The sequence below is a fragment of the Cinclus cinclus genome, chromosome 3, assembly GCF_963662255.1.
Source record: "Cinclus cinclus chromosome 3, bCinCin1.1, whole genome shotgun sequence".
NCBI classification, from domain to species: Eukaryota; Metazoa; Chordata; class Aves; order Passeriformes; family Cinclidae; genus Cinclus; species Cinclus cinclus.
In genome coordinates, this window is record NC_085048.1 from 48827358 (window position 1) to 48841982 (window position 14625).

A 14625-nucleotide genomic window follows, 5' to 3' on the forward strand; every position below is an offset into this window, starting at 1 on the left:
ATCAAAAACGTTCATAGGGCCAGAATTCTTTAACCTTCCTTCAGTGCAGACAAAGCACCCTGTAGGACATCTGATTTTCATGGGCAGTAGGTCATGGATGCATGTCAACCTCACCCAGGCATAGGTATGAGAAGGAACATGATAGTGTGGCTCTGTGCTTTGGGAGAGAGGTGAATAAACTCCACTTGTTTTGGTGCATGGCATGTTTCCAGTGGAGGAACTACCACACAGTCAGTCTGGACAGCAATGTTCCTGTCATTTTGGCAAACTCTGAACAGTAAGCCAACACTATCCTTAGTTTTCTCATTATTTCACTGTACCACCCCAAAATACTTGGGCCTCACACTCCCTCAATTCTCTGAAATTCTGCAGTATTTTAACTCACTTGGTTTCAGAGGAACTACTTCCAAACAAATCAAGAGAGAACCAGATCTTTTCTGCTAGAAAGTTTCCCAAGGGGTTTACTCTGCTGTAAGCAACCACTCTATTCTCTGTTAACCTTGCAGGCAATAACAAGAATATTCTGTGGAGAATTCAAACACAGAAGAAACATACCAGGCAGGACACTAGAAGAAAATTAAGGCTTACCTCTCTCTGTAAACATGTAATACATTAGTAGATTAACTTCCCATTAGACAAATGGATGACACAAGATGCAGCATGCCTCAGAAGACAAACTACGTATCAGATGCAGTAAAACTCTAATCATAACTAAAGTATCCAAATAAATATTATCTGACTCAGAACAAGCTACACTTGGGAAGCTCCTCACTGTGCTACTAGGTTTGAAGTGTAGTTTATCTGCTAGGGCTTAATGCCTGCATTAAAGTTACCCTGGCTACAGACAACTCCCATTCAATCACCTGAAACTTGTTGTCTCTGCAGTGAAGAACTATGTGTTTATTACAGGGTTGGGTTTTGATAAAATGACCCAGAATACAGATACAGACACCAGTGTATTTAACACCAAAACTAAAAAATAGAAACAAAAAAACTCTCGATCCATGTTTTCAACACCAGCTGTGTGACAAGCAGTACAGAAATCAGAGATGAAGCAAAATTGTCATGATATTGATAATACAGAAACACCATAGCATGATGATAGATCACAATATTGGTAACTATGCTGAGACAAATAGCACATATAGATGAATAAAATAAATGACATAGCTTGAGCACCATCATTTTCCTAAAGTGGCGCAGTCACTTGGAAGGACAATCTGAATAATGTGCAGTTCTAACCATTACATGAAATAAAGGATAAAGTCAATTAAGACTGCTCTTCTGCCACGGTCCCTCATTCTGGACACACAAACATAGCTATACAAGTCTTTAGGATTCATCAGCTCAATCAAAACAGTGAACTGAGACAAACAGTCTTGGGAAGAGTTTAGAAAACTAAAAGACAAATCGGGCCTGCAGCACACGCAGTCCTTGCTTATGTGAAGTAAATGGCCCTTAAAGAAAGTATCTTCACAGGTCCAGGATGATTCTATGAAGTGCTTTGAAAACCATGGATACAAGTGTTAGAAGAGTGAAGACTCAGAAGAAACTGCACGTTAAATAATTGGGAAGATACATGTTACATGCTTGGATTTTTCCTAATCTCTTTATCCCAATCAAAGTCTAATGTAGCATCATCCAATTCTGCTATGGAGAAGAGAGATGTCTTTGTGACCACTCTGGCTTTACTAGAATTTCCCAGTGCAAAACTCTTCCTTTTGCTAGGATTGCCCATGTGCACCTTCAGTGATGGGCTGTGGCATTCCTTGCTGGTGTCATTCCTAATGGCAGGTGAGGTTTCTGATTTTGCCTCAGGATGTGATACAAAAGAGAATGTTGACAGCTTAGCTAATGTGCTGGAGTGCACCTTCCCTGTGCTTGGACCACCAAGTTTGTCCTCTCTCTCCCTTTGCTTCTCAGTGGGTGGAGGTGACACAGCATCAAACCTGACACCAGAGCGTATCGTTGCATTTTCTTGGATCTCTTTCCCTAAGGCCTGACTCTGCTGCTCTTCTTTACCTTTATTATCAATTGATCCTTTTTCCAAACTACATTTTCCTAAACGAGTCGATGTCATCTTGCTTTTCTCACGTGGGGAGCATTCTTCTGGGAGCTGCTCTCCCTGGAGCTTCTCTCCCGGCTTACAAATAGTTTCACTTGGAAAAAGAGAAAATTCTTCATTTGTCTTCTCTGAAGAATGACCAAGCTTTGCTCTTGATCTGAAAGAAAATTTAGCTAGTTTAGCAGCTGGGGGACTTTCACCTTCTTGCTCGTGGGAACTTACTACCTTTGTTTCCTTCACTACCTGATCTTTACTCCTTTTTCTTATGGAAACTGCAGTACTTCTTGCTGCTATTGATATGCTGTCCTCTTCTCCTGGCACAGCAGCTTCACTTCTTGAGAGATCTGGCAGGCCAGAGGCAGGTAATTCTGAAGGAAGGGCCTTTGCCTCAGGATCCTGTGTACTTGTAAAGAATCCATATGACTTCTCCCTATGCAGCCTCTGCCAGCTTCTAGAAGCATGCTGTCTAATAACTGAATCCTGCACACCAGCACTCGGTGCTGGGTCTGCAATACTATCCTCTGAAGAACAGTTGTGTTCTTCAGTCCTTTTCCTCCTTAACTTGGAAACTTTGTCCTTTTGTTTCAGAGGAGCATGCAGATCCACAGCTGCTAGTGACTCTCTTACTCCATTTTGCTTACTTGGTATTGAAGCAGATCCTTGTTCATAACTTGAAGTTTTTGAAGCCGAGTTATTCGGAGATATGTTGGCCACTGGAGACTTCCTCAGAGAATTTTCTCCAGCATCAATGCTGCTCCCTTCCACACTGTCAAACCATGCCAGACTGTTTGTATTTTTGTTATTACCACGTGCTTGGCTGCACAAGGGTTCTAGATGAATATTCCCTTCATAGCTGCCTTCAAGCAAAGGTGTCTGTGGCCCAGAGTTATCCTCTTCTTGATTTGAAGGTTCTGACTGAGACCTTTGCTTTGACTGCCCAATTGCATCCTCATTTGAGCACCTTGTGGTAGTACTGAAATTTGCTTCTTCAGGCTGTTGCTGGCATGAATTTTCCTTTTGCAATCTATACAATGAAAAAAAATAAACAATAGTAAGTTAATTTTCTTCATTTTTCTTTCTTCATTGCATTAGTGATACATAATTTGCATGACTGGTGGAAAGCTACAAATAATGTAGGTCACAAAAGTATATTATTAATTTTCACATACAACTCTGAAAGCTGGTGTTGCAGACTGTGATCGTTCAACACCTTAGACAGTGAGTGGCAGAATTTAGTGTCCCCAGTAGAAGATAGGCAGATGGACAAAGAAAGAAATAATTTAAACTACATTTCCTTGGGAAACCAACCAAACAAACAAAGAAAAAAAAACCAAACAAACAAAAATCCCCCCAAACAAATAGCTTTGCATTACTTACAATCATTGCTAGAGGCCCTGACAGATTTTACATGTTCTGTAAGTCTATTTTCTAGAACAGGAACGTAATTAAATCTTATCCTGAACTAGGTAAGTCTCAAATGAGTTATTGGAATGGAGAACCTAGATATTACTTGGAATAGCGGTTGTTTTTTGATTTCTCTCATAATCACTATATACACAACATATTAAAAATGTGATAGGATGAAAGCATCTCAAATCACTTATAGAATTTAATTATCACTGTCTGTGGCTATCAATATTATCAGGGCCCTCCAAAACAACAGAGGTGCTTGAGGGTTCCCTCCAATCTCAGAATAGCTGATGTTCTGTCTATTGTACCTAAACACGTATTTTCCAAGGCAGAGAGCATTCTGTTTTTTTGCTAAACAGTGATACAAACCATGAGTGAAAAGGAGCCACCTTCCATCCCAAAAGTGACTGCATTTGTCTAGAAGAAATTATTCTTAAGCATTATTAACAGTTTCTCCACTCTGGGACAGATATAACTCTATACAGACATGTTTAGAACAATTACTACCATTGTTTACTAACATGTCTATTCTTATTTTTTTAATGGAAGGTGGCAGAAATTATATGACTCATCAAGAAAGGATGAGATATACGATACATGCTTGTTTTATTGACATATACTTTAGGGGGAATGTATGGAACAAGTCTTCTAATACAGAATGGGTTGTTTTAAAGAGGACATTCATTTTGTATTCCCTAAGATGCTTAAGAGAAGGAAAAAGAAATCAGCTTAATTTGCAGCACAGGCCATTTGGTGGGATATTGGGAAAACCTTTATAAGCCTTGGGTGGGGCAATCATGGAACAGACTACAGAATGGCAAAAGAAAATCCTCATCATTAGAAGGCTATAGAGCAGACAATGTGAGCTCCTACCAGGAAGGTCAAATGCAGACTTGATCCTCTCTTTGTATTTGATCTCCCATCCCATCCTACATTTCTATGATACCTATGAATTACCTCTGATTCAAAACTAGGTGTCTGTTGAAGATATCCCACTTTCATCTGTTTCTGATGACTCTGGTTATTTAACACATCATTACTTTAAGTTACAAAATAAGTCTCAAAAATATTCAAAGGAAAAGAGAATTCTCCCTGCTGTTTCCATTATTTTCAACACCATTAACCTTTTATCTTCCTTTAACAGTAAGAAAAAACAACTTTCTTTAAAGCCTAATCTCATTTCAGGAATAAAAGGTGGTTGCCTTTTTTTTTTATTTTATTTTATTTTATTTCCTTCCAATTCTATGGGTTTTCTCTCAGGTTCAGTGCATTAGAAGTTTCCTGTTAATAACAACAAATAGCTGAAAACTAGAGATATGACAGTGAAAATTCCAGCATGTAAAGAAGAAAAATCACCCAAAAGAACAGAACGTTGATTCAGGCTTACATTTTCCATTAACAGAAAGGGAAGGATCTTGATAAGCCCAATACAAAAGGCAGCTTAAAAAATCAGAAGCAGATAATCTTAAAATCATCTTTAAAAATCAGAAGCAAATCTGCTGTATTTTACTAAACAAGTAGCAAAAAGTTACATAAAATTATTTGCTCAGCTACAGAATTTAGAATTTCGACTCTAAGAAGCACTTTTGAAACATATCTGAGCATAATACTGGGATATGAGTTGGAACTCATTAAAGTATTTGTAAATTCTATAACCCAGAGGCAGAAATGATCTTGTGATGATCTCAGAGGGCTACTTTAAAACTATCTCCCTGATTACCCATGTCCTCTAAAGAAAGAGTGCCTTCCCAATGTCAGAACTATTTTTAGACCATCTCCAGATATTATTGTGAAACAAATTCTGTTTCCCTTCTGAATTAGTTTGTTACTTTGTGTTTTATAACCTGTCAAGTCTTTGTAGCTCTTTGTGCAGAAGATCTTTCAGCTCCAGCCGCTCCAATATGATTTCACACTGTGTTCGGTATTGCTCCATTGGATTTTCTGGAAATGAGGTGTGTAAGGCATTGATGCCTCCAAGAAGTGCACCCCCCTATGGAACCAAGGAGATTAAAAAAAAAAAATAGGAAACTACCTTTATTATTAAGCAGCAAAATTAAACAACAGAGACTATATTATTTTGAAATTCTCCCTTAGATATTTTAAAGCTTAAGGTAGCAAATATTTGCTAACTGTATCCACACAAACAACCCCATTAGATCTGCTCACATGGCCAAAATTGCTCATAAACATAAAGCAATTACATGATCAAGCCTGCAGTTTACTCATACTTATTTTTATTGATATGTGGAATGGGAAGCCCACTTAAAGCTTGAGAACATCATGACTGAAAACCAAAATTAACATTGAAGATATTTTCCAAATACCTTGTAAAAATTGTGCACATGTGGGGAACATTTTTAACTGAAGAAGTTCTGACTGGTACAAGTTTTTATTAGCTTTGCCTAATTTCTTAAATGAAAAGACCTGGATATTAAGACTTGTCAACACAGGGTAAACTATTGTGCAGAAATATTTCTGAATAGCACTTTAGGAATAACTTACTATTTGTGAATAATTACAGTGAATTGTAAGTGATTTTAATCTGGGACAATTTTTGCTGTGCCTTGTAAAAATGAAGTAATTTTTATTCGGAACAGAGCATCTGCAGAGTGATTTGTTCAACAACAAATAATCTAGAATAGCTCTATAGTTAATTTCTCTTCGGAAAAAAGCACTTCACACCACAAATCATCTATTTTGCCACAGATCAGTTAGCATTTACCATTCCTGTCTAATCTATAAAGCACAACACAACAAATGAACAAGATGCCCAGTGCCATGGGCACAGTAGCAGAAGTCAGTGAAGTCTGTAGATCCAGAAATTGCTACCTATGGCATCACATAGATTACATGTTTTCAATTGTGGTAATTTCTGGTTGTCCCATTTCTCAATGTTAAAATATTCTATTTAAAAAATAACACTGAAAAGCAACACTCTGTGGCTAATTAAAGCTCCCTAAAACTACAACATGCTAAATTAAGGCCGTCCGTGCAACCTTTAATGCATCCCACTGAAGTTTTTTCACCCATCATTTCAGGAACTGGAAGATTCATAGGCAAATGAGGCAGGAACTCAGTCTCTTGGTTAGAACAATTAAAAGCAGACAAGGAGGACCAGATTCCATCTCAGATGCTATGTTCCAGTTCTTGTGATTCAGAAAGAACCAGACAAGAAAAGAAAGAAAATAAATCTCTCAGTGGGATGTGGTGTGTGCATGGAAGGAAACTGAAAACAACAGGAAAAGTGCTCAAACACTCAAAGTGCTACTACTCTGAAACTGGGGCCCCAACTATCTCTTGGGGGTCTGATCTAGTGGACAATTTCATCTGGACTGTACATAATTCAGCCCCAGATCAGAGGAGTAGCATCATCCCATTACTTGGCAAGGACTGTGTGAAGATAGGTGAATTGATATTTCTGAAATATTCAAGGCCACTGGAGATGAACTGCAAAGAGAAATATGTTAAGAAATTGAGAATATTACCTTTAGAACAGCAAGCAACAAACAAAATATTGAGCTAAACACTGACAAAAGATGCTTGCTTTCGGACTGAGTTCTGTCAACCTGTGACTAAGGACCCAGTGGAAAAAAAGAGGACTATGTGGTTATATATCCTGAGATATACAGCCATGAGCTATAACAATGTCTTGGCCTCACTGACATTTCAGTCTTTTATTTGGCCATCACAAGGAACTTCTTTTAAATACTGTGTGTGCACATGAAATTCCAAATGAATTTAAGACACCTATGAAGTTTCATTCCTGTGCTGGTCTTCTGAGATACCTGCCCCTGTGAGATTCTGAGATGCCATTTTGAATAAAGGAAGGAAACCATTTGACAAAACCACTGCAAACTGAGGAAAGAGGATCTAAAACAGAGAGAGCAAGTATTACAGGGAAAGTCAGTGGAAAGAAAAGGTGTAAAATGCCTAGGGATGGAAAGACAAATTATAAAAAGGAGTAAAAGGAGAGGGATTGGAAAGAGAATAAAACAAGGATGGAAACGACCAAGAAAAGGGAGACAATGCTAGTAAGAGAACATGAGGCAAAGAAAAGATCCATCCAGGGGCGTTTGGAACATGCTTACAAAAACATAGTAAAGAGAAATATAAAGGTGAATTAGAGCACAAAACAAAACAAAAAACTCCAATGAAATAAGTTGATGATGAAAATGTGATAATCTTCCTTCCCATGAGAGCTCACAACAAATGCCCAGTCACAGAACTGCAAACTTTAATTTTATACTGGCAAAAACATGGTTTATTGAAGTTGCAAAGTGTCAAAGAGGAAGTTTGCCAAGCTAAAAGGTGGCAGCCAGTCCTTCCAGAATGGTACTGGCACTTCCTCATTACAACCTCATTCTAGAGACTGACAAATAGGCAGGAAACGAAATGTATCTGTACAAAATGTATCTGTACAAAATGTAGGGTTATTTTTTTCTAGAGAAGGAATCTATTTCTGAAAATAGACTTTTGCATGCTACTTCTATGTATTTTAATAAAACAAATAAACCTCTTTCTTCAAAAAGAAACTATTTCAGTGATTATTTGTACATTCCAGGAGAAAAGTAAAATCTAACCTTAAATAGCAAATCTCAAATTTGCATTTTCCTCGCAAAAAATTAACGTTTGCCTGGTTGCTCATTAGAAGCTTAGAGTGGAGCAAAAGTGGAGCAAAGATGATAACCATACCACGTACTCCCAGGTTATCCTCTGCAGTCATAATTCAGGCAAATTTCTCACTGATTCTTATCACACAAAAATTTGTTACACAATGTTGTGGGTTGACCCTGACCAGGTCAACCTGCAGCCCTTGAGGGCAGGACTCTATAAAAACAGTGACTCACAGTTAAAGCAATCCTTTTACATTTACTTCTGCTGATCAGGTAGAAAGACACATAAGGGATAATACACATTCATTATTATTATATACATACTCTTTCACATTTCACTTTTTGATGTGTTACCAAAAACCCCCCCTAGTATTTCATATTCTTATATTCAAAACCCTATTAATTTGGAACCACTGTCCCATCAATTTTCCATATAGTTAATTACAGGTTTAATTACAGCTAATGAAGACTATAGTGGTATCTTCTGCAGTTTCAACAGCTTCATATTTTAACTTTGATGCAGTGCTGTCATTGAAAAGCTGAGCTCTTCAAAACAGTGCAAGATAATTGCAGAACACAGTGAAATAATCTTTTCCTACTTAATAAGGTCAGGCCCTGTAGTATTTTTGATATATATTCCGTTTGCAGTGTTGTGCAATAGATTACCTGTGGCACAAACTGCAATTAGTCTCTCAACCCTCACTGAAAGGACAAGGGAGATCACAAGTGCCTACCTGCCATATGTGACTTTGTCTCCCAAAAAAAGGAGCATATCTACTTCCACAAAGGTCTTTCATTGAACTAATAGGTACTCTGTAAAACTGCTTTAATTTGAAAGTATTCAAATGAACCTATAGAAGAACATAGGAAATGCCATTTTGGACCAGACCAGTCAGCTGAGTAGCAGAGTACACCATCTCTGACAGAGCCAAACCCAAATATTTCAGATGTGCTAAAAACCCCCATACATAAAACTTTGGATAATCTGCTTATGGTATTTTTTTCCTACTTCAAAGCATGAAGATTCATTTATTTTAAAAATACTCTGTCTGAAGTAATAATGTCTATATTATTTTCCACATTTCTACTAAAAATAGCCTTCTTCTCAGATTCACATTTCTTTTACTAATTCTAAATGTGCTGCTTTCTCAACATCCTAATAATAATAATATTACAGTAAACTAAAATCTAACCTTTCACATTTTTTCAATGCCTCTTTGCATAGAAACATTACATAAATCCATGTGATAATTGGAATGCACGATTTTCAGTCCAACAAAACTTTTGGAATTTTAAGGTTTCTAAGAATAAAATTAATCTTCTAAATGTTCTGAGTTTTACTATTACTACCAACATAGTTTAAAATTCTTTAATGGCAAAATAAATTGTAGGTCTAGGAAACTGTTTGAACTTGTTCCAAAGAATGATTTGGTTCTCTCATACCTAATTAATGAGTGACTATATAACATCATGGAAGAAAAACCTGTCAGAGGCTATTAAACATGGTGATATACATACAATTTCTGTCTCAAAATGTCTTTAAAATGTAGACTACCAAAAGCCAAAAACTTCACTTAGACTGCGAAGTCTATAACAAAAAAAGGTAGCAGGCGTTTATCCTATTCCAGATTTTTCAGTATAATCTCTGTTTAAGGATTTTAACAATCAAGATGGACTAAAAAAGACCTTGTCAAGGTCTCTGATTACCTACTTTGCATGAATCTATAAAATCCTTTCCAAATAGAAGAAGGGAGCTGGCACATGTCTACATGTAAAACTGAACCGCTTAAATGTGGAATTGCAGCAATAACAATGTCTACAAGAAACCTTACCTGCATAGAAGATTCCATCACTGATACCACAGTTACAGCATCTTCCAAAGTCACAGTATCCCTAAACATCAACCGGGCATGAGCTATCAAAAATAAATGGGTGCAAGGGTTACCAAAGTTAAAAAACAATTTTTGTGGTTTTTTTACTAGAAGGAACAAGGTATTTCTTCAAATTTCTTCAGCCCTCACTCATGCATGGGCATAACTTAAAAATAAATACAGTAATTTTGATTTCAGTGTCAATTTCCACACCAACTGGAAGGATTAGCTTTTCTAGAGAACAGTGGGGATGTAATTTTCAAATTGCATTACAGTGACAGAATAAAGATGCTTAAAATTCTGCAGTAAAAAATGTAAAGTGCTGGATATCACAACAAAGAGTGTGATATGAAACATCCTTATCTACACAGGCACATATCATCACCATAGAGTAAAAAATAAGGTCTAATTTTCATCACAGATCAGAAAAAATTTATTCATCTACCTGGTCTGTGTCAGAGATTTGGTATTACTGAAAATATTTTCTTCTTCCTTCTCTTTCTTCAGTCACCAAAATGAAAGTGATTTTTGTAAATAAATACAATGCAAATTTACCACATGAAGCCTTTTTCCTAACTGGCCATGGAAACACATTCAGTTCTTATTCAACAATAGAAAGACAGGTTAGTTAATACTAAGAACAAAATCCTACTAAAAGCCCCAGTCTCATGAACTGATAAGAAGGGAAGAAACACTGAATGGGAAAATAACATGTGAATCTCAAAAAGTTAGGAATGCCTTTTGCTTAAATGGAGAATGTATTTCCCTCAAAATAGAGAACAAAACATAAACACCTATATTAGGAGGCACTACACTGCCATTTATGCCTGCTAAACAAAATATAGTACATTCTATTAAATTCCTTCTGAAAACATTTGATATGCCATTTTATAAAATAAAACCATGTTAAGACAGAGACATACTGCTTCCTTTGGGTTTTTTCTTATAAATGAAATATGACTTGAACTCAGAGTTGGAATTTTTTAAGTTTATGGCAAAATACAGGCTGGATTACTAAAACTTCAGGAAACAAAAAATATGTTATCTTTTATGTGATATTAATTTCAGGATTATAAATGCTTTAAAAAATATGCTTATTTTGTTATATTAATTTCAGAGTAGAAGCAAATATTTGACTCAAATGGAGCCAAGTAAATCCTGAGATTGCCTTTCATAAAGACATGCAATTTCTGAGATTTTTCTCTTGAATGTGACTCCTTGCAGAAGTTTTAACATTTAATATATACACGAGAATATCAAAATTAAAACTGGTTTTGATAGTCTAAATGTAACACCCTTTCTCACACTCAAAATCTCCAACCCCCAGGCTCTTGAGACGAGAAAGACAAAACAATATGAGAATCACCTATCCCTACCTCCATGGAAAAGCTGCTACTTGGCTTACTGGCTGTAATTATACTCCACATATATATAATTTCATAAAGGCTAATTGTTAGCCCAAAAATAAAAAATGCTAAGGCCTTACCTTCTGCGAGGCGTATCAGACTCTCTAGCAGGCGGATGGTGGTGCGGGCAGCATTCCTGCAGTCGCTCTGACGCTGCATTTGATAGTAGCGAACAAGGATCAGGTTGCTCTCATCAGACAATTTTGGCTGGATGGTTTTTATAAGACAGAAGTAGGTCTTCATCCTTTCCATGCTCCAGAGCTTTTCTGATTTGCTTGGGCAGCCTGTGTAACAACACCCTTGTCAGTAATTCTGTAACAACAGACATCAAGCTTCTTCCTAAGCACTCCTGTTAAACAGACAGGTGACTATAAAAGACACATCACTGCACTTTTGGGGCATACTCGCTGTCTGTACACAAGGCCTCAAGGACTTGGTCGAATTCCAGTGCAGAATTTTACACACTAGTCCCTCCAGTATCAAAATCCATAGTAAAACCTCCAGTAATTTCAATAGAACTGCTGTCAGCCTCACTGCCCACCAGATGGTACAGGCAGCGCCAAGTGCTTTGGAACTTCTTAAAATGAGAGATGCTGCATGGGTGTATGCACCTCCTCTGGCTGTTTTACCTACTCTGCTGGAGCCTACCTGCCATACTCTGAACGTTTTTGTGGGGAAATATTTTGGAAAGGGAATAAAGCTAGCTGAAGAAGCTTCCTCTAACCACTTCTTCTGTAATGGGGATCAAAGCCATGTTCCTTGACGTGGATGAGGAAGGGGCTGGTCAAAACCAAATCATACTGCCTTCCCTCATTCCAGAGTATACAAAGCTCCACATGGGGAATGCTATCGCTCATTCTTTGAGCCCTGCAGCACATGTATCTCTGGTCTGTTCTGCCTGAATCAAGTTTCTGATTAACAGCAAGTATAGTTGCAAGGTGTATAGGATCTGCAGATCCAACACCATCAAGTTGTGAGATGGAAACAATCCACTTACTGAGCAGCCTGGGCTAAAATCTCTGATAAATGAATCAGGAGTAAAAGCAGAGTGTTCTCAGCTCACTCCTCTTAATTAATTAGTGATCTCTGTCTTACTCCTACTTGAAGAACAACCATACAGCAGAAAACCACCATGACAAAAATGCAAACACTGATTAATTTGAAAGATTCAAGAATAACAAACTAAAAGCTGGAGGAAAATTAAAACAAACAAACAAACATACCTCCAAAGAAACAAACAACAAACCAGAAACCAATCAACAAAAAAACCCCAAAAAACAAAACAAAACAAAAAAACAAAACAAAAACAAAAACAAAAAAAAGGAACAAAAAAATCCCAAAAAACCAAAAACCCCAACCCAACAAAACACCTTATGATTAAAAAAGACTACTACTCTTACCTTTATTTTGCAAGATAAAGGATGAAATTATGTGGTCCCATTCCTCATTCTTTGTATCTAACAATACCAAGACCAGGTCAAATCTGCTCAACAGGGGACTGCCGAGAGCTATGTTGACAGAGACAGACTCATTGGGGTCATAATGGCCTTTAGGGTTTGTTGCTGCCAGGATAGTTGTCCTCGTGCTAAGCTTGCACACCAAGCTAGAGAAAGGTATGGCAAACATTATGGTTGAATTAAATTGGGTAGGGAAAAGGATTACAAAGTGTTTAAAAACTTTTGTGGTTTTATCCTGTAAAGAGCACATCTTATCTTGAAAGACTATAAGAGCTAAACAATGTACACAATTTTTGTATTAATATTTATTATATGCATAGCATTTTTCGGTCAGAGGATAGCAACTAGACAGACAGTGATCTGGATACCAAAAGTCACCAACCAACATTGCCACAAATAATCTCTATATACAGCTAGATCCTTAAACAGTGAAAACCAACACTACTTATCAGAATAAATATTACACTGTGGCTCCGTACAATATACAAACACTTTTGAATGCTGGAAAGCAACATTTTAGCTTAATTCACTTTTTAAGAGAACAAAATTAAATGCGACAGAAATGTATGTTTTATTCCTGTATATAAACATGAATATGAACCCAAGGTAACAGTGATGGCAGCCATACCAACTGAAACAGCCATTTTCTTCTCTTAACCATGATGTCCTGGCATGTGCTTGTAGATGTGGGGAGAGATTGTTTTTACTCTAGTAGTCCAAATGCACTCCTTTTGGGTAAGGCAGCAGCAGAAGCATTCTAACTTTGGTTTGTCACAGAGCTATTTCTAGTCAGCTCCTGAGTAACTGCTGCCTCACGTCCAAAGTTCTTCTGTAACTGAGAGGAAGGACCACAGATCTTCCCCTTGCTTATATCCAACAGGTAAAACACTTACTCTCCCATGCACCAAAATAAGACCTAAATTAAAAAGGTGCTTAACCTCTGTGTGCTAAATTACTACTCAAAAAATCCTCATTATATGTAGTCCTTAAAAGTGACCAACTCGGCATATATGCGGAAGTTAGCAAACTTTGTTTGGGTCTATCAAATCCAAACAACTGCAACAAGGAACTCAGCTGAAATATGTCCCTGTCTTGCCAAGGAGACAGGACCATATTGATTCCAAGTATTTGTGCCCAGCTGGCAAAGACTGGTAATGACCCAGGTGAGAGCAACATGACCCTGAGATTAGCTCAGTTCGTAAGTACATGGTGCTAAAAACACCAAAGTTGTGGGTTTAATCCCCATACAGGCATTCAATTAAGAATTATATTTGATGATCCTTGTGGGTTCCTTTAAAATATTCTGTGATTATTAGTCCACTGTCTGACGAAGAGGATGGAGATGCTCAGAATAAGGGAAGGACATGATCAGTTAGAGGAGCCAGGATGTGACTGGAACAAGATCTGAGTAGAAGGTAACAAGAAGGAATGTGAAAAGAGTGATGCTTTTGAGTAACAGAGATTTCAGAAATATCAGCCAGGAAATATTTTGCGCCTGAATAACTGCTGCAAAATTTGGGCCTGAATAAGACTGACAAATTGAAATATGAGCTCAAAGATCCAAGTGATGGGTGCAGGTAGTGGGGAGGTTATAAGTAGATTTGAACACACACTACTCTGAAAAAAGAAAGGGGAGAACTTAAAGTAAGTAGGAGTTTATATTTATGCCACACCCAAGGTATAAAATTCAGCAGCCCACAAATCTCTTGGAAAATACAGAAGCCTGGAAATCTCTTGATGTGCTTCGGTTACCAAGCAATATTACTGTATTTTACAGGACAAGAAGACATAGACTCAAGCTGT

The 14625-nt window shown here is 37.3% G+C and overlaps 1 protein-coding gene across 1 annotated transcript in view; it reads right to left on the bottom strand.

Annotated features, from left to right (window-relative positions):
• Positions 1–1582: 1582 nt before the first annotated feature.
• Positions 1583–14625, bottom strand: part of MCM9 (minichromosome maintenance 9 homologous recombination repair factor) — a 47432-nt gene continuing 34389 nt past the window's right edge. Inside the window, exons 8-12 of the mRNA XM_062488759.1 lie at positions 12766–12968; positions 11446–11649; positions 9921–10003; positions 5320–5465; positions 1583–3089 (exon numbers count right to left, since the gene is read on the bottom strand). Of these exons, the coding sequence (XP_062344743.1) occupies positions 1583–3089; positions 5320–5465; positions 9921–10003; positions 11446–11649; positions 12766–12968 (2143 nt within the window). The remainder of the gene's footprint in view (positions 3090–5319; positions 5466–9920; positions 10004–11445; positions 11650–12765; positions 12969–14625) is intronic.